The sequence below is a fragment of the Cottoperca gobio genome, chromosome 15 (genome assembly GCF_900634415.1).
Source record: "Cottoperca gobio chromosome 15, fCotGob3.1, whole genome shotgun sequence".
NCBI classification, from domain to species: Eukaryota; Metazoa; Chordata; class Actinopteri; order Perciformes; family Bovichtidae; genus Cottoperca; species Cottoperca gobio.
Genome location: NC_041369.1, coordinates 20449912 through 20470970, shown reverse-complemented (window position 1 = coordinate 20470970; position 21059 = coordinate 20449912). Strand labels below are relative to the sequence as shown.

The 21059-nt window shown below is 40.4% G+C and overlaps 2 protein-coding genes across 3 annotated transcripts in view; one reads left to right on the top strand and one right to left on the bottom strand.

The window, feature by feature from the left end:
- Positions 1–1038: 1038 nt before the first annotated feature.
- On the bottom strand, positions 1039–4875 carry cnrip1b (cannabinoid receptor interacting protein 1b). Its single transcript, XM_029450142.1, has 3 exons — positions 4535–4875; positions 2845–2989; positions 1039–1965 (listed from the first exon to the last, which is right to left on the bottom strand). The coding sequence occupies exons 1-3, from the start codon at positions 4711–4713 to the stop codon at positions 1801–1803; spliced, it is 489 nt and encodes a 162-aa protein (XP_029306002.1). The 5' UTR covers positions 4714–4875; the 3' UTR covers positions 1039–1800.
- Positions 4876–5483: 608 nt separating this feature from the next.
- Positions 5484–21059, top strand: part of kcnq5a (potassium voltage-gated channel, KQT-like subfamily, member 5a) — an 86618-nt gene continuing 71042 nt past the window's right edge. The window contains exons 1-2 of one of the 2 annotated variants that reach the window (XM_029449430.1): positions 5484–5580; positions 7940–8667. In XM_029449430.1, coding sequence (XP_029305290.1) covers positions 8327–8667 — 341 coding nt within the window. In that variant the 5' untranslated portion in view covers positions 5484–5580; positions 7940–8326. Of the gene's footprint in view, positions 5581–7939; positions 8668–21059 lie in introns of those variants that run through there. The other variant, XM_029449431.1, reaches the window with a different exon arrangement.

Below are 21059 nucleotides of genomic sequence, written 5' to 3'. Positions count from 1 at the left end.
TAATAAACACAATTCATATTCATGGCCAAGTCCTTTGGAAGAGGTAGAGGAAACAAACGCTGTAAATAGGGGCACAACTTCACCCAAATACAAAATTCCTACATCCAATACTGCATTATTACATATACAGAATGGTACCACAAGGTAATACACATACACACCGCTACACAGAGTTTCATTCCAAAACACTACGGGCCCTTTTTTAATCATTCCAGGTGCAGTCAGTGGAAAAAGTTCACTAATGTGTTCACAATTTCCTGGTTTCGAGGTGCTGATGCAGAGGAGGTGCTCCGCAGTGTCATTGTAAAAGGATACGGGCCGAATGCTTTTGACAAGGACAAATTCTTTCTTTGTGGGTAACAGTAGCTCGCAGAGGCTTGCAGACAAGCTGACCTGTACAATTTAGAGAGTCTGTGAAAGACTTAATCAAGGTACCTGGGTAATGTTTTTGTCGGCAACTGCATAATCTTGTATTTCTTTGAGACAAACAGTGACCTCGTCCCTCTTGTGTAATGATGGGGGGCAGCACTGCATTGCATTGACAAACAGTTCAGATAATAACATGTGGTGTCATCCAGTGATACAAATATGGTTTGTCTGGCTTCAAGCTGAACTCACTTAGTACTATTTGTTATCCTTGTATAAGTTACTGCACGTTTTATAGTAGCTGATGGAAAATGTCCTTATTGCAATTAGTTTTCAACTGCAGAGATTTTCTATGGCCACATTTCTGCTGCTGTTTTATTGCATATGTGAAAATATACCCCACATTTTTAACAGTAGAAGCTGCAGATGTCATGGCAAGCTCCCATGTGAGGACAGATGGGAAAAACTCTGCTCAGGGCCATCCATCCATCCATGGTCTACCGCTTATCTGGGGTCGGGTTGCGGGGGCAGCAGCTCCAGTAAGGAACCCCAAATGTCCCTTCTCCAGGCCACATCCGCCAGCTCCGACTGGGGGATCTCGAGGCGTTCCCAGGCCAGTGAGGAGATATAATCTCTCCTCCGAGTCCTGGGTCTTCCCCGGGGTCTCCTCCCAGCTGGACGTGCCTGGAACACCTCCCTAGGGAGGCGCCCAGGTGGCATCCTTACTAGATGAACCACCTCAACTGGCTCCTTTCAACACAGTGCTCAGGGCCACTGAAATAAAAATGTCACTAATGCAAGGACACTGGTTTTCTAAGCCGTGACATGGATTTCTAGAAGTGTCACAAAGTCATTTTGGAATGAAACTCTTCACATGTATAGCTTTAAAAGTACATTAACACATCTGCACAAGCACCTTTTTGTAAAACACACATACTGTAGCTAAACACACAGGCACACGTCCACTGACACACACACAGCAATGTAAATACACATCAACTGAACACACTTGAGGTTCACCACATTAAAAGTATCTATCTCCTTCATTTAGTTTTAGTCTTTCAATACATAATTAAAACCTAAATAGTTGAGAAGTGATACATGTTACATTTCAGCCTCAATAAAACGTGCCATATTCATTTTGACACATTTGTATAACCAGCCTAAACAAACAAAACCACTGTGAAGAGACTGGCAACATCACCGCGTGAGATATGTTCTGCCATAGGATCCAATTTGGCATTAAATCTGATGCTTTTTTACGGCACAAAAGGGAGAATGTTTGCATCTCCTTTTCTAACGGAGAAAAACCTTTAGATTTTCTGATATGGGTAGATGATGATGATGATGATGATGATGATCCAGTAAAGGAGTTAGGTGGAGTGGACTGTGTTTTTGCAGAGTACACACTGAATATTTAAACCTCTTCCTCTATCAGACAAACATCTCCTTGTTGACCCACATGAGCGTACGCGTGTCGTTGGGTTTGCATTCATACTCGATGCAGTTGAAGCTGTTTCCCCACTGGCAGTGGTCCCTCTTGTTGTAGTTGTAGTACTTCACCTGCCACACCGTTTCAAACAGCCCCGCCTCTGTGAACTGAAGGAGAAACACATGCACAGATGAGTAGATGCATGCACTCATAGGTTTCAACATCTTAAAGTGGCCTGATTTGATGCTCTGATGATGAGACATACAGGGTGGACAGATGGGAATACACACAGCTGCTTCCTCTAAGCATCTGGGTATTGCTGTGTATGTGGGTGTCTATTATATATATATATATATATATATATATATATATATATATACTTTACCATAATGACCAGTATTCTATTAACTATCCTGCTTATTACATGGTTGATGATGAAATCTATTAGAATGAATTCATGTAAACAGTCTTTAAAGAGAAACATTTGTAATTTGTGATAGTGGGCTATAAAAATAACATTTGATTTATTACCAAATTTTAAAGAATGGCATACGCTAGTGCAAACGGCTTCCTATGAGTGCCTCATTTATTAGATTTATAATAAACTCGACGTCTTCTTGGAAATCTGGAAACTGTTTCTAACACTTTCCAGGGAAAGCAACACAGAGTTAGTGTCGAGTTGACATATCTCAGAGCCAAAACACATAGTCACAGCCCAGTGGTTCAGATGTCCTCGGGAAGAGTTTTGTTAAAACCCCATATTGATTTTGCATTTAATTTATCTTTAGTCGTATTACTTATTTTGTTATATTTACTTTTGTAGACGTGCCTTACACAGTATACTTACTATATTTATCCTGTGTGGGTGAATTAACCGGGGGTTGGGATCACAGGGATATATATAGGTGGTGGGAAAATTTATTTGCTGTTATTCAAGTGCTATACAAATAATTATACTAAAAACGTGTATTACAAACACATCTGGTAAGGCCACCATTCAGCCTGTGCATCCCTAGCTTCCTGCACTGTGTTCAGTTTATCCATACCTGTATGTTGATTTGAACGGGTTGCCGCTCTCCACTCTTGGTGTGTGTCACCCCTTCTGTGTTGTACTGGCCACTATAGACCACTGACTGCGGGTCTTTAGACTGCTGCTCCAGGGGGAAGGTCACCGCACCCACACTCATCGAGCTGCAGACAGCAACACAACACAATGAACTGATGCATTACAAAAAAGTGAAGGTTTATGTGATACCATGCACAGAAGATAGATCATTATAGTAATAATAATAATAATAATAATAATAATAATAATAATAATAATAATAATAATAATAATAATAATAATAATAATAATAATACTAAATAAAACAAAAACAAGATGTATCACAGGCAATTTAAAATCACTAACAGATTATTAACCTGGTCATTTTATCTGTCATTACTAAATATACTGTGAGTTTCATACTTACTGATGCATTTTCTGTTCCACATTTCATGTTGACAAATCATTTGGTGAAATAGGTCTGCAGCTGTGTTTCATGAGCATGCCCCAAATGCAATACTATGTCTCCCATGCATCATCGCATGTGTGACCTAGTTTTACAATGGACTGCTCATTCAGTTTCACGGCCTGATATTTAGATGTTCAACACTAAGCCTTCTTTGGAGATAGAACTACAACAACATTCATTACATAATCCTGAATTGTAGGCAAATCACAAGAGGGCGGTGACAAACAAAACCCTGGAGTCCTAATCTGTGGTGGATTTGACATGCAGCCAATTGGAGTTAATGTTGCCTTCAGGTGCTCCTCGTAAAATCCTACTCTCGATCGCTACACTTGGAAAAGGGACTTGTTGAGCGCAAAAGTGCATGACATTTTGTCAGACATAATATCACAAAGATACTTTAATGTGATGCTTATATAACAAAAACCCATAAGAGGCCTTTGTAAGCGGTGTTGTATTTCTTCTACAGCTTGGAAATCGCGAAAACCTTTTTCTGCGGGAGACTTGTAACGGCCATATCTCCTACTGTCCTTCTGCTAAAGTCACCACTGTGTGCAAGGAATGAACCTCATCTTTGGTTCTTCAATTAACCATCCATTTATATATATATATATATATATATTATATATATATATATATATATATTATATATATATATATATATATATATATATATATATATATATATATATATAATATACATATATGTATGTGTGTGTGTATATGTATTGATATATATCTATATATATATATGTGTTGTATATATGTATTGATATGTGTGTATCTATGTATATGTAGTGTATATATATATATATATAGTATATATATATATATATATATATATATATATATATATATATATATTATCTATATATATATATATATCTATATATATGTGTGTGTGTGTGTGTGTGTGTATAATATATATATATATTTTAAAATTAAAATATATTTTACAAATAATAAACGGTAGACTTAAATTACCCGATCATGTAGGCTATAATTCCACACAAAATAATAAAGGGACAATAAACAGTTGTCTATCAGCGATGCCAAATTCAGACAACAAAACCTCCATATGGGAAATCTGTAAATGTGTCTGTGGCGCTCATTAATTAATTAGAATTAAGAAACCTAGATTCAATAGATTTAACATAGCAGTTTGGTTAATGACCAGGTCAGGATAATCCACGCGTGAAACAAAAAGAATCAAAGCGCTACCTACGTGGCCTGGACCGCTCCTGGTTTAACGACCACCTCGATTTTGTATTTGGAGCCGGTCAGCAGCTTGATGGTTCGGGTCTGTCCGAACCTGGAGCCGTCGGATTTGAAATGCACCGCCGTGTTGTTGGGAAGCATCTTCAATGAAATCCCAATCTTGACCAGTTGAGGGATGTCGGCCATGTTTCCATATATCTTGTTTATCCCCAGAATCAGTGGGATTAAAAGGTGTTAGATGATCAATTCAGGCAGACGGAGAAATGCCGTGCAGAGAAATCCATAACAGAGCGAGCAGCACAGGGAATTGTGCGCCGTGCGTAATCCCGTCCATCCTCCAGCACGAGCCTAATCCCAACCAATGCTTCTCTCTCTCTCTCTCTCTCTCTCTCTCTCTCTCTCTCTCTCTCTCTCTCTCTCTCTCTCTCACACACACACCACACACACACACACACACACACTTACACACACACTCACACGTATCCCTCGCTCCATTCCTCTTTACTCCCCTTTCTAATTCTTAATTGCCTTAAAATTAAACAAGTGTTGCTTCAACTCTCTCGTTGAATTTAAATATATTTAGCGTTGCTAATTAAGATTTGGGATTAGTTAAATTGATACTGGGCACGGATGGGAATAAGTGATAATACAGATAATAAACGTAAAACAATCCATAATTACAACAACACATAGACAACAGGGTCAAAATAATAAAATATTACATATGAAAATGTGTACATACTTACACACAGGTTCAGATAGCCTATTACACGTCTCTTTAAAATATTCCTTATTGTTATTGGTGTGTGATGGTATATATAAAATAAACAACAATAGGGTTGCTGTTTTTTATTATTTCATACATGGATTTTAAGTAGTCTATAATATGTACAAACCTAGACCACGCGACTATAACCTCGCAAACAGGCAGGGCACGAGCGCCCCTCTTGAACTCTGTTTAAACTAACGTTACACTCCTCCGGGGGGGCTCTCAGTGACAGCCAGCAAGAGACACCCTACCAATGCAGATTAACTGTTTCCTGTGGCAGTGAGGTAAGCATTTCCACTGTAACATTTGTTGCAGCTGTTGAATATAATGCTTTTCAGACATGCTAATTAACGTCTGTCCCAACGGCTGTCCCAACGGCTGTTAGCTAGCACTAGCCAGCCAGCTAACTAATGTGAAGTATCAGATCAGGTGTGGAGACAAGAAGGTCATTAATCTTTAGGAAAAGTTAGATAACAATGTTAATTATCATAAAAACACATTTTTAAAAGAGTGGCGTTTGTTTAGTCGGAGTTTGCTACATTAGCCGACTCACGTCTTTAGTCTAAGTTAGCTAACCTAGCTAACAGCTAACCTAGCTAACTCCCGGTAACCGTCCAATGTCAAAGTAATGGAGCATAAAGGGGATTACTGTGTACGTTTATGGTAAATGGCTGGTAAAGTCGTCCATTATTATCTTTTATTCATGTTTTCTTTTATTAAAATGTCCAATTGTTTTGAACCTTAATGCAATATGTATTGCTGTTTTCTATTGTCAACGCTTGATGGCACTGTTGCCCTGTTTGTCTGTTGCTCAATTTCAACAGTAAAGTTAAAGTTATCCTCACGGTGTGTCTTCTTTTGTGTACTTTTTACTGCACTACATTTGTCTGACAAACATTTTTCAGATCAGTTTTTCATCCCCTTCATGTCCAGTCAATGCTATGTATCTCCAGAAGTTTTGATTGTGAATGTCTGTGATAAACTGAAGGATGAAGTGCTTCTTTTATGTGTTGAGAATAATTCCCCTTTTTAAGCTAAATAAACTATTTAAAAACATTCTTGGATCAGCTGTAAAATGCATCGTTTTAAAGCAGAAACAGCTGTTTATATTAGCTGCCCAATAGTTTTCATACTTTCATTACATTTAGCTGATAATACTTACATTTACGTAGGTAAGGTTTTGAATGCAGGACTTTTCTTTTAGTATTTGTACAGTATGATTTAAGTACTTTTACTTAAGTAAAAAACCTGAATACTTCTACTACTGCGATCCCACATGTCATACAGCATTACTGTGTTAGACAAATTATTTTGCAAAGTAATCCACAAACTGGTATGGTATAGGGACAAAAAGAAACCTTCAGATTTAATTTAATAAACATTTTTATTAGCCTCAATATGAAGCTGAAATCTCTTATTGGCCAATGTCAATAAAGGCGTATACAAATATATGTTTAATACAAAATGGACTAGGTCTATTTAGGAAATAAAAGTTGAACACAAGATGCTAAAGCCAGATGTTTAAAACCAATTGCTGAGGACTTATTGACCTGTAATACCGATGTTTGACCACTAGAGGTCAAGCTTTGATCATAGCAGGGGACAACCCATAATATGTCTTGGTTAAAAAAAATAAAAAGGTTCAGTAGGCTATGTGACGTGCTCGCATTTATAAAAAAAGAAAAGGAAAGGAAAACTGCGCGTGATGGCGTCAGCAATATGACGCCATCACGCGCTTTGGGTGAAGGAAGTGGGAAAAGTTCAAATCACAGAAAAAGTTAACTTCTCAGCAAAAACTACCTTCAGTTGAGGATTGAGAAGAATTGAGCCTGAATATAATATGCCATGTCTCAGGTATAGTCAAAGAAATCAACAAATATATATTCAGTCACACGGACATGTATGCATATTTATTTAGACTATATAGACATTTGGGGACATTATATATTTGGTATTTAGTAATTAAATAATTTAGCATTTAGTAGTTGGAAAGACGGCCACAAAAAAAACAGACTATGCTCACCACGAGTCACATGATCGGTCAGTGTTGGGGGGGACAGTGACGCAGCTAACGTTTCCATAAATCCGGTTCGGTTCTGATCGGAGATAGTTTGACACCGAACCAGCCATCACCGTTTCTGCTGCCGCTGAAGCCGCTATAGTTTATTGTAAAGTTTTATTCTCTGAATATAATGTGGTGTTCAATTGTCAACCAATTTAGTCATGGAGTTTAGTGAGATCATACCGTGTGAATTGAAAACAGTTTCATTATATTTTTAATTACACCACCTTCATGCCCGGTTGCCTAAATTCTGACTTTACATGCAAAAGAAAATACTTTATTGCAAAGGGTTTTAAAGCTCAAATGTATGAGTGGCAGCTGAATTCAGTTTGTTGACCATGATGACCATGATAGTCTCTGAAATAAAGGAATCAGTGCTGGTTGTCGAGGGCATCGGGCATTTATCTCCTGCGTAAAACCTGCGTCATCAGTGCAATGGCGTCTTTTGACGTTTCTTCAATTTACATGTATTATTCAAATAGCAAGTTATAGATAAAGCCGCAAATTTCGATGCCGAGATCACCTACTAATCCAGTGGTTCTGGTGGTGCTGCTCTGCTCTTCTCTGTCCTATGCGTAAAGGAGAAGCATGGTTTGGTGAAGCACCGGCAGCCTCCACACACTGACAGAAAGAAGCAAGACGGCGACTGAGAGTGAGTTGGGGAAGAAAGAGAGTGTGGGAGGGTGGGAGTGAGCCCTCCCCCCAGCCAAATATCTCGATGGATCCACTCCTTCATAACCCCACTCTTCTCCAGCCTTGTGCAGATGGCCAAAGTGACCAAACCGGACTGTGAATCTGCTCAAACAGCCACAGGATGAGAGAATATTAGATTTCTAACTCTTCACCCACTGCTTTATTTTATTTAGTGTATATTGAAAGTCAAAGTAGCCAAACACCCTCTGGCGTCAGAGCATTTGGCTACATATGAATCTCTGTCCAGTCTTCCAGCGCGCTGCGCTGGTGATGCCATGCCCCGAAGTCACACCGGCGACGAGAGCAGCGGCACTGGGCTCTGGCTGAAGACCTCAACTGGACACCGGGCGCAGGATAACTCACTGAAAGATGTGGAGTCTGGACGCAGGACGATGAATAACGCGGTGCGAGTCGGTGACGGTCTCCTGTCTCCCTCCACGGCAGGTGCGGTGGGATCGGAGAGGAAGCAGGGTGCCCGGCTCAGCCTGCTGGGGAAGCCGCTGACATACAGCGCGCAGAGCGGCCGCAGGAACGCGCGGTACCGGCGGCTCCAGAATTACCTCTACAACGTGTTGGAGAGACCCAGGGAATGGGCTTTCGTCTACCACGCTTTTGTGTGAGTACTTGCACTTTATGTCATTATACAGCAGAAATCTATAACACTTAAACTCTTTTCCTGTTCATTCTTCTCAATTGAATAACAGTTTCACATCACACATTTGAGTTGATATAGCCTGTTCAACTGATGAAGATGACCAGTAATGGAGCAAACACACATGATGTTCTCAAACTGATGCAAGTTTCAACTGAACTCAAAAAGTTAACGTTTTTGCGCAAGCACTCGCTCATTTACATTTGATTCTATTCTCTATTCTCTCTCACACTTATGCTTATCCATCTCCCGCCGTCCCAATACACATGGATGAACACAAACATGCACAGATATGCATTAAAAATAAATCTTCTGACTGAGTTTCTTCTACTTTCTTTTGATGTTGGTGGTAAAGATGTCCCGACTGTGAAGATGATTGAGTTCATATCATTCATGTGCTGATTGTTGAGTAATTGCTACATCACAAATTTCTTTTTAGTGTGATCACCTGCGCAGTGCTCCAGCAGCAGTATAAAACACTGAAAACACCGGAGACACAGACTCTGAAACTGTTACAATTTAATGACTTTAAATTGACTACAGGTGTGTGTGCTCAACTGGTATGTGAAGGTATTTTAAAGTTGTTCACCCACAAAGTATTGCAGACTTGATTTCAAAAACTGCAAGTAGAGTTAATAAACTAGACACGATTTTAGGCCGGATCTCTTTCTAATCTTTACGTAACATTGGAAGCTCCAACAGCTTTGGGGCTCTTAGAGAAGGTCAACAAGCTGTCAACTGAAAAGGGTGAATGTGATATCAAATGCTACTCCCGTGCATGTTTGTGAGTCTTTCATCACTGGTTTGGACAGACCGTGGCTCTGGGAAAAGTCCTGGAGAGACACTTTTAAAGCTGACATGTTTCAGTTCCTAAAACCAAAACAGCCTTCAGCTGACCACAACTTGGTTTCTCTGGTGTGAAAAAGCTTCGTCATGGCCAACATTTCTGATTTTAATTTCCTTTTGAAAAAAACTAAAACAATATCCAGTTGCCTTTTTCTTCATGCTTTTTTAATTTACCAATTTGCAGATTATTGCTAACATTTTCGACTGAGCTTTCCTGCTTAGTGTCCGTCTAAACGATTAGGGATTCTTGTTTTGCCTGATGCTGTTTGTGTCCCGAGTTGTGCTTGTCAACCTGACACACACGCGTACTGTAAACTGTGTTCATCCAACAGTTTGTCTCTTGGTTGTAGTCATATCTTTAGAGATACTTGCTTGATCGTCAGTATACACTGGTATTCTGCGAGATCCTATTCGGTTTAGAACTTTTTTCTGTGCTGTTTCTGAGCTGCACCTCCAAGAGATCACCTGTCAATCAAACCCTTTAGTCGATGCAGAGACTTGATTAAGTTTGCGTTTTTGCAAGTGGTGCTCTTTTCTGTGTCTGCTCAGTGGTGGAAGCAGTCAATGCGCAAGTAATTTCTCTGTTTATTTGAAACACCTGGCAATGTAAAAAAACATCATATCCTGTGTGTCTTTGTTTTTATAATTACATTTATTTATATGAACATGTGGCAGATTATTACACAGGGAGTTGGTGTTTCATGGAAGAGCAGGCTCTGCATTAACACAGCTGTGGTTATTCCAAGAGAATACACACTTTATGTCCTGTTTCTCACTGCGTATCTATCTGTGCATATACAGTATATATGCAACTTTTGCACAATTCTATGTATCTCTTTCACACACATGCACCAGCACGCCCACCCACCCACCGCAGCGTGGTGAGGGTGATGACACACCACATCCCTCCCCTGTTCCAAAAGTCTTGTTGGAAGAGGAGCGCTGTGAGAAGGAGGAAGTGGCACTGTCAGAGGAGGGGTTGCGAAGCCGGATGTTGACGTTTTATTTGCTCAGGCGGGACAGCTGAGGTCGCAGGGGGTTAAGTCGTTACATCTGCTCTCAACCACAGCCTTAAATCAACTAGCTAAGTGAGATAAAGAAACCTCAGTGAGATTAGGAAAATAATCTCACACTGAGAGCAAATTGACAGAACGCATGGGTCAGTTTTTTTTTTGTACTGAAAGACATTTTAAGCATGGATGTGCATGTGCCTACTGTATACATTACTACACTGTGATGCTAACTGCAAATACAGAGACAGCCTGTGTGTATATACAGTATACTTTATATACTATCCTTAGCATTTATGTATTGAATGATCTTGGATGGATTTCCCCACATCAGGACATTCAATCATTTAAACCATATACATTTGACTTTCTTCACTTCAACGGCTTCAATGGGCAGCAAGAGATGACTGAAAACGACCTAATTATCCCAAAAATCGACATGATGTAAGGAAATCAGGTGTAAAAGAAAGATGGAGACACCTTTAGTGTATTTTTATGAACGGCATCTTGATCACAAGAGTTAGGACCCTTTTTGTTGTTGCGGTCATCTTGATCTAGACTTAAACTTTAGACTTGGTGATTTACAGATAATGGAGGTATTTTTATATGAGTGCAGATTGCATCGCTTATCACAGAAAAGTATGTTTCACTCACATTTGCATACTTTACAGTGATTTTCCAATTGCTCTGGCACTTGTGGTCTTGGACACTTTACATTTGTATGTGCGTTCCTGTGTTTGTCTTACGTGCCTTGACATCTCACATCTCATTATGCCAAAAACAATTTGCAAAAATACACCATTTGGGACTATTTCAGCCTCTAAGTGGACTGCTGTAATAGTGTCTAAGTACTCTACATTAGTGATCATGTATATTTATAGCTTGTAGTAATTGACTTCCATTTAATACAACGGGGGTCTGAGGCACATTGTGTTCAGAGTAAAGTCTATTGACTGATTTTTGACCACTTACAGTAAACAGACTCCAAAACAAACTCACTACAAAAGAGCCATAATCTCCTATACAGTCAACTACTAGTGTTTTAGTAGCTTGTGTACAAGCAACAGTCGAGGCCGAAGGCATTACTGTATGTTTTCGGGTTTTCTGTCCATCTGTCCAACCGTCTCATTCTCGTGAACTTGACATTTTTAGGAAAACGCTGGAAGGGATTTTCTTCAAATTTGGCTCAAACGTCCTCATGGACTCAAGGATGACTGGATATTCGGGGTCAAAGGTCAAGGTCACTGTGACCTCACATACGTGCCATTCTTATGAACGCTATATCTCGGGAACACATTGAGATTGAGGGAATTTATTCAGATTTGGCACAACTGTCCACTTAGACTCAAGGATGAACTGATTAGAATTTAGGGGGTTGAAAGTCAAGGTCACTGTGACCTCACAAAACACGTTATCCACAGACAGGCAGAAATATAAACACCTGGCAGAGTCAGAACTGCTTCTGTGGTGATTCCAGCTACAGTAGGTGTCTCCAGGTGCAGGGACTTATTACGTGCAGTGTCAATATGTAAATTATTGCTTCACAGCCCTCTAATTCGTTCTGCTATTTGTTTTTTGAAACATTCATTTAAAACCCATCTGAGTACCGGTATCTGTTGAAACTTTAATGCGTCAGGCTTTTCTGGTGGGAGATTTGAGCGAGATTTCTTCTCATCTGTGGAGTTTGTCTGAAGTCATTAATTTATTGCTGTTTTCTGTCGCATCAAGAAACCTTTGAGACCTCTTATACGACTAAAGTCAGTGATGCTAATATATTCTGCAGAATCATTAAATGCATTTCATGTAAGGCTGTAGTGAAACTTTGATGTTTAGATTTAATTGGAATATAGGGAGTCGCATCTCCAATAACTTTTAATGTGGGTCGTTTTGATCTATCCAGATGAAAGCTAGTCAGAGAATGCAGCGTCCCGTAGCATTGTCTCCACAGTGAATAGACTCTTTTTTAACGTTATGCTTGTCTATTATATTAGCTGCTCGTACTACTGCAAACATCATGTTCTGCATTCATTTACAGTTATTTCAGTGTGTCACATGATATTTAAGGTAATGGACATTTCCTTTGTGGTCACTCCCCACCAGTCACTGCGGTGCATGTTAATGCTAGGTGGCAGGGACTGGTTACCACACGTACACACACATGCCTGTACAATTGCTTACACACGTGCACATATAGACCTAAATATATATACAGACAAAAAAGCGGAAGTAAATTTAGAAACATGCAAAAAACACAATTCTTAAGACACATGTATGTACAATAAATCAATCACAAATAGACTTATAAAATTATTAATACAAATATTTTATAGCGATTAATCGCATTATTGTCCATAGTTTATCGCAACTTATTAGCACATTTTTCATCTGTTCAAAATGTATCGTAAAGGAAGATTCTTCAAGAATTGAATACTCTAATATGCTTGCTTTAAGCAAATGTATGTATATTTATTTTTGGAAATCAATTAACAACATAAAACAATGACAAATATTGTGCAGAAACCCTCCCAGGTGCTGCTTTTAGGAATGTGACAATACCAGAAATGTAGTAGTCGATACCAATACCAGTGAAATTCCACAATTCTCGAAAACATTTCCTTCAAACAACTGTATTTATTAAAGTTTCTCGCCGAAAACTACATTTTACGATTACAATTGGACACATCATGATAACTTTATAATTTACCTTCGCCCAATACTCACTTTTACTGAATAGACCTTGAACGCATCATAGTGTTTCCCTAGGCACCTCCTTTGACATTACATGTTCGCTCCATGCTTTCCTCCACAGGTGTCAAGTTAGTGAACCGAACCCCCCAGGAGGAGATTGATCGACAACAGCTAACGTTAACTAACTCCTTCTGCCAATTTCAACACGGATTTGTTGTTGGCGATGCATCATTACCAGAGAGAAAACCTGGGCTGCTCATAACACTGCTTGCGTTAAAGCTTTAAAATAAATAATGATGTTAAAATGAATTTGAGTTAACATGTTATTATCATGTTAACTTTGATAGCCATAAAAATGTGTTAGTTGATGAACTAACACTCACACTAACAAAAGAATGTACATGGTTTCCTTTGATGGTTTAATTAGTAAGCGGTTCTGTAGAAACAGATGCTGCTGTGTATGGATCCATGCTCTGCAAACTTGTCAGTGAACAGCTTGACAGTGCATGTGTGTCTTTTCTACTTGAAACCCATGTATATGTGTTTGTGTGTGATGTGTCTGTGTCATGAAAGTGAGTAAGAGTGTGTATTCAACACTTGCTTGAGAGATTGATTCATTCACACAGTTTGAGTTGTCATTGATCCCAAGGTCGTTCTGGTCCATCCATCGACATCAACACAGCCTGACGGTTTAAATGCACACTTCCCAATCAACCTCCCTCCAGTTTGATCCTTTATCCACACAGATTCCGTGTCTGTGATTCATTAACGGTCAGCTTTATTTCAATTTGAACAGCCACGGAGCACTCACACTGATGCGGATTGGGTATTACAGGACAGACTGTCCTTATCAAACACTTTAAACAACCTATGTATAGTTTTCCTGTCAAGCCTCTTGTGGTTGTGCAAATAATAACTGTTGTCTCTCAGTAGCAAAGGTGGAAATAGCCTGACAGTGTTGTAGCACCACAAACCTCTGAGGGCAGAGGCAAGGAGTTTGTAGCAGAGGATGGATGTTGCCTCTTTCATGTTGCGTCTTCTTACCTAGCTTACTATTAGAACCGACACTTCGGTACCAGCGCAGTACTTTTCCTCTTTGCAAACGTCAGTAATGAAAGTGGAAAAGTGAATCCGTTTATTAAATCTGAAACACTAGAAAAGGTTAATGCACTCAGAGATTATTCAAACTGCAGGTGCAATTGATTCCCCCCCCCCCCCAAAAAAAAAGATGTAAAATGCACTCAGACCTGAAGAACATCAAAGGCATTCTGAAGAGGCTGCACTTTGTTTCCGGAGAACATGGTGACATCTGAGACACCTGAAAGACATAAAAGAGTCTCTGTGTTTAGATTCAGAGTTACTTCCAGGTATGAAGGAGGATGTTGGCTTGCACCCAATGGAAAATGCTGGAAAATGCTAAGGAGCCATTAGATAGGATGAAAAGAAAGGTGTGTGTGTGTGTGTGTGTGTGTGTGTGTGTGTGTGTGTGTGTGTGTGTGTGTGTGTGTGTGTGTGTGTGTGTGTGTGTGTGTGTGTGTGTGTGTGTGTGTGTGTGTGAATAAATACTGTCATGATGTGTTCTGGTGTTTGCATGAATAGGTACAGAGTTGGTACCCTATTAAAGAGTGTAACACAGCACAGACCCAGGTCAACAGTTGGCACAAAGTCCTCCAGATAGAAACAGAAGGATGGATGGAGAGGAAGACAGAGAAAATGAAAACATGTCAAAACAAGAAAACAGGGAGATTCGACATTTTCTGTGCTGAAAAACAGGCAGAAGTGTGTTTATTCCATGTGTTCTGGAGAAAAGGCAACATCTGCTTGTCTGCTCTGATTTGAAATGAAGAAAAAGGCACTTATAGTCGTCATATCCAGACAGAAGTATTTCACAGACAGCTCTGTATGCAAGATATGCAAACAGGCAATGACAGATGTATAAGAAATGCAAGTTCACTTAGTCAAGATCCCGTCAGCACCAGGATGTTTGTATATTAAACATTTATCTCTTCTTCAACAATAAGTCAAAACACATATTTAGGAGTTATACCCAAAAGCAGCTTTAGGAAAAGTTCTTATTTTCTATTACAACGCATAGTGTTGAAGTGATTGGGAAAACACCTGTAGGGATTATGGTCCCATTAAACTATTGATTGATGCATGAATCAGTGCATCACTCAGAACACATTGTGGATCATTAGAAGACGTTATAGAAAACACACTGTCTGCAGTTCTGTCCTTCAGTGTCTTTCCAGTGTAGCAGCAATGCTCACAATGCAAAGATCCACATGAGCGTCCGGTTTTATAAAACCCACCACATATTCTCCTCAATATTTCTGTGCAGTAAACTTTAAGGAAGTACACTTTCAAATGTGTAAAAAGAAATGAACTGATTAGCTTGCAGCCGAGTGGAGAGATTTTTATTGAACGATTAGGATCGTCTTGTCGCCTACATCAGTCAGAGCTCGCTGGTGAGAAGGTGTGAGATCGGAATAGGGACTGCAGTGACAAATACACTGTGACATCCGAGCAGGTCACACAGGAAGTGTGTAGGTTGTGGGTCTGTGTGTGTTCAAGGGTTTGAGAGAGCAAGAGATTGTGTTTCTTTTAGAGTGCTTACTTGCACGTGTGTGTGTGTGTGTGTGTGTGTGTGTGTGTATGAGAGAGAAAGAAATAATGTGTTGTAAGTGGTTGTAAGTGAGAGTTAATGTGAGTGTGTATTTGTGGCTGTCTTACTGATGTCTGTTCAGTATTGGTATAACTCATGCACAACCACAGTTACACAGGTTTTACTACCAGTGTATGACTGTATGAGTACGCAGGGTTACACAGTGTGTGTGTCTGTGTGTGTCAGCACCGGTGTGTGTCTGCTCATTAGTCATCCGGCAGCCCTCTCGTACATCAGCTGAGGTGCCAGTTTGCTGAGCAGACTCCAGCGCTGATGGATGGAGACAGGCTGAGCTCGTCTGTCCTCCTGCCCACACAGAGTGCACTGCTGCTGGGTTTGTGTCACACCAGTCTCCCCTGCCCCGCCGCATAGCTGTCAGCTCTCTAAATGAGGGCGTAGCTCAAAAGACTCAGAGAACCCCTTATACACACCCACACATATTAAGACACAGGACTGCACATAAACACCTTTACTTTAAACACACACACGCCTGGTTTGCGTATCTTCACTTAAGATCAGCCTGTAGTTTTATCACCAACGGTACTCATTATGCCTGCTTCACACATATGGTATACTCTCTGTTCTAGTCCATTTCCTGACGGCTGTCTTCACCGATTTTCTTCTTGGTAGCTTGTTAAAAGTTGTTTCTCTGAGAAAGTGTGTAAAATATCAATGATGTATAATATTCAATATACTTAATCTGGTTGTGAAAGCACAGCGTCTGCAGGCACAGCTGGGTGAAGGCCTGAATAACAGCGCTGAGCTTGTGAGAGTGAAGAGAAGGTCTCTCAATTCAAACCCATAAAAATAAACAGATTTATGAGACCCTAAGTATATCGAGGAGGAGATAAGGAGCGACGTGCGCTTGTGAAAAGGGCACGACTGACCTCAACTAAGCTGAAGACCCGATGACACCTTCTAAAAGCCTTATGTCAGGAAACTCCAGGCGCTAATTCAGAGGTAGAAGGGGAAAAACAACAGTTTGATTTATTAGAACTGGACGACGAGAAATGGACGAGCCTCATCCTTGGTGTAGAATGTGAACTAAGGTAGGGAGTACAGATCATTACCTTTTCAGAACTCAGCCGGCTGTGTCCTCAGAGTTTTGATCTGTACTTGTACAAGAATAAACTCTTTGCTCTTCTCCAGTGATTTTCTTTTGAATCTGTTATAACTTGTAAAACAACCAGAACGTCTGTAGTTTATTAGATTAAAAGTGTCACAGGAAGAGGTCCAGACTTCACCTCTGACTGTAGTCAAGGGGAGTAAAAAGCAACTCTGTGTGTCAGTTTCAGAGGGAATCCAAAAGAGTGCAATTGTTTGCTGGCAGGTTGTCGTTCTCACATGTCAGAGCCCTTTGTACTTTTGCTGGTTGCCTGGCAACCTCTCAAGGATGAAGCTTCCAGGAAGTCACTGCGGCAACCGTTCTGACACCTATCCGTTTCTCCCCGCTTCCTTCATGCTAAGCCAATCCCATCTTTAAGTACAGTAAATGTAGCGACACACACACACACATTAGGGTTGTAACTTATCATACCGTCACATTTGCATATATATGGTATTGAAAATAAACTTGTGTGTGAGCATCTGCAGTTTATGTTAATTTTGAATCATCATAGGACATTATTAAAAAGCTCACGGCTGATGTTATTTTGCATTTACTAGTTAATTGAACATGTTATAGTGCTGCTCACATGCTTTAGTTATATAACATATTATATTTATATGCTTTAAAAAAAGAAATCAGGTTTAAAATTCAGTTTATTATAATTCAGTTTATTACACACACACACACACACACACACACACATTAACAAAGAAAACATACAATCCAGCTCAGCCCAACACATCTTGTGAATAATTTATCTGGGTTAGTCACTCTCATTTCTCCAGGTGAAGCACAGATTCAGGCAGAACACCACTAGTTCACCTGCGCTGGCAGGTTTCTTGCACAGATTTATTCAGACTACTGTATGGTCTGGTGTTTGCTTCGTTTGACATGTTTTCTCTTGTGGAAGGATTGGGGAACGTCATTTGTCATGCCGGTCGAATAATTGGAACTGGAGAAATGTTGAGAGTTGCAGGAGACGTAGGCATTGAGAGGAAAAGAGAGGGTGGGAGAGGGAGGGAGAGAGAGAGAGAGAGGGAGGGAGAGAGAGAGAGAGAGAGGGAGGGTGAGAGAGAGAGAGAGGGAGGGTGAGAGAGAGAGAGAGAGAGAGAGAGAGAGAGAGGGGGAGAGAGAGAGGGTGAGAGAGAGAGGGAGAGAGAGGGAGAGAGAGAGGTGAGAGAGAGAGAGAGAGGAGTGAGAGAGAGAGAGAGAGGGGAGAGAGAGAGAGAGAGAGAGAGAGGAGAGAGAGAGAGAGGGGGTGAGAGAGAGAGAGGGAGAGAGAGAGGGGGTGAGAGAGAGAGTGAGAGAGAGAGAGAGGGGAGAGGGAGAGGAGAGAGGGGGGAGAGAGGGAGAGAGGAGAGAGAGGGGAGGGTGAGAGAGAGAGGGAGAGAGAGAGAGGAGAGAGGGAGGGGAGAGAGAGAGGAGGAGGAGAGGGTGAGAGAGGGAGGAGAGGAGGGAGAGAGAGGGAGAGGCTGAGAGAGAGGGAGAGGCTGAGAGAGAGGGAGAGAGAGAGAGAGAGGGGGGTGAGAGAGAGAGAGAGGAGAGAGAGAGGGAGAGAGAGAGGAGAGAGAGAGAGGAGAGGAGGGGGAGAGAGAGAGAGGGAGAGGAGAGAGAGGGGGTGAGGGGGGGAGAGAGAGAGAGAGGGGAGAGAGAGAGGGAGAGAGAGAGAGAGAGAGAGGGAGAGAGGAGAGAGAGAGAGAGAGAGAGAGAGAGAGGAGATTACAGAGAGAAGAGTCGTGATATTACTGCTGTAAGATACCTGACAGTCTGCCATGTTGTTTAATTACTTTAAAGTCACTCTAACACACTCACAACCATGATGTCCTGTAAGAGCAAACACACACTGACACATTACATTGAACTCATTCATCAAACAACAGTCATCGTTTCCAGCTTCTCAAATTTGAGAATTTGCAGCTTTCTCTGTTTTATATAATTGTGTTGAATATCTTTGGGTTTGGGACTGTTGTACGTCGCCTTGTGATGGGTATTTCTTTTTTGTTGATTGCTTTAATGGAAAAAATTAATTGTTAGTTGCATGAGCAGAGGAATGGGAGTTATATTGGCATACACCTCCATCTTAATATGTCGCCCTTTGAACAAAAATGTACGTGAGTTTATGTCCCTTACTTCCATTATTCATTCATATGAACCAACACCGACTGATGACCGGCTGCATGTTAATAAACCCTAATCTCCAAATATTTCCCAAATATGTAAGGGCTACCTGGTATTGATGGGCAGGAAAGAACACAATCTTTGTCCCCCAAATTCCTGCAAAAGAAGGCCACATGTGGATCAGCCTTTGGAATAGGACGTTAACATCTGTTAAGGCAGTTTTGGTGTAGAAATACTGACATATAAAGATATATGTCACATCAAAGATGCAGTTACTGAACTTAGAGAGGGTCCAATATTAGATATTTTGATGATGTATGGTGTGATGATGGTGTAGCTTAGCTGGGAACAACAAACAGACATACATACTACAGGACAGATTTTTATGCAAATTAGACAAATGTGTGTTTCTGGCATATTTTGCCCGGACTACAAAGTAACCAGCATCTATATCCAACCTGCCACAGACAGCACAGAAGAACAGATGGAGGGACAGTTTTGAGAGCAAAGGAAGTGTGTAACAGGACAAAGTCAAGTTAGTACACTGGACAGACATCTCTCTCGCTTGTTAATATGGAGCTAATGTGGGTAGGCGTGTGAGTTGGCATTGCCTTTTATAGTGTGAACTCATTACAATTCTGCGAGGTAGACAAAGCAAGAGCTTTTCTGTCAAGGCAGGAATCAGACTTGATAAATCAGTCAGCTCTTACCAGTAGTCGTCTCATACATCACATTCGGCATATAGAGAAGATGCTTTTAAAGCAGCTAATAAACAAAAACAAGTCAACTGACCGTTTCCCCACAACATTTTGACATGAGTTTGATTTAAAGATTACAATTTCTCCATCTTTCTCTCTCTGTGTTGCCGAATCTGTTGTGAATCAATGTTTCTTTATTGCTCTTTAGAGATGTGTGTTTTGTTGTGGAGGCGTCAGTCCGTTGCTGCGCTTTGAAGTGCTCTGAGTGAAGAATTGTTGGCATATGTGCAAGAGTTTAATGAAACTGACTGACCTAGACAAGCTACATTTAAAAAAAATATATTTTATTAAAAGCTATCAGGAGCCAGAACGTGTCCTTTGTGGGAAGTGTTCGCCTGAGGAGTGCTGTCCGTCATCTGCTCTTTATTTGCTTAGTGGGATCTTTTATTGTCCCCTGCTACGAGATCAAGGGGTCTCACTGTCGGATGTTTATTAAACCTGAGAGAATGATGCGTCACATTGCTGCACTCTTTAAGGGACGCTGAAGGGCCAAAAAAGGCTGCAAGGTTTGAGCTGCCACTGGTTGCTTTTGCTTTGTTTCTACATCCAAAACATTAGATTTTACTGTGTCAAAAGCACAAACTGACCATAATACACACTTATATTATTCCAATCTATTGCAATAATGTTTGCGCCTCTTTCTATACGTACGGCTGCTTTGATTTGTGTTGACACTCAATAAAGCACACACTTTTGCAAGCCTGCACTATTGCGTGGTGCACACATGTACAATGTTTTACGCTCACTGCTTAGTTCACCAACCATTTCAAAAATCAATTTCACTCAACAAACTCATGTGGAATTAATTATTAAGTGAAGAATGCAGAATATTTACAGAGTTTAGGTATGTTTGTTTGTAAAGTCCTTTACATCATTTATACTTTACTTGACCTAAATCACAATCCCGCGCTTGTAGGTTATGAAAACACACTTTGTTTTGATTGGGTAGGACTTTGTCAAAGGCACTTTGGCTTCTCTCCTTTCTTCCATAAATCGACTTATTTTCCTTATTGTTTGTCTTTTACCGTGATATTTGATTTTGCGCGAATAAATAATTAAATGTAAAGGCGGAGGAAATGTGATCTCTGTTGTTGCAGCTCCTGCTGGGTACTCGCACAGATTGATTGAGGTCACAGATTGACCTGTTTTCTATCATGTGACAT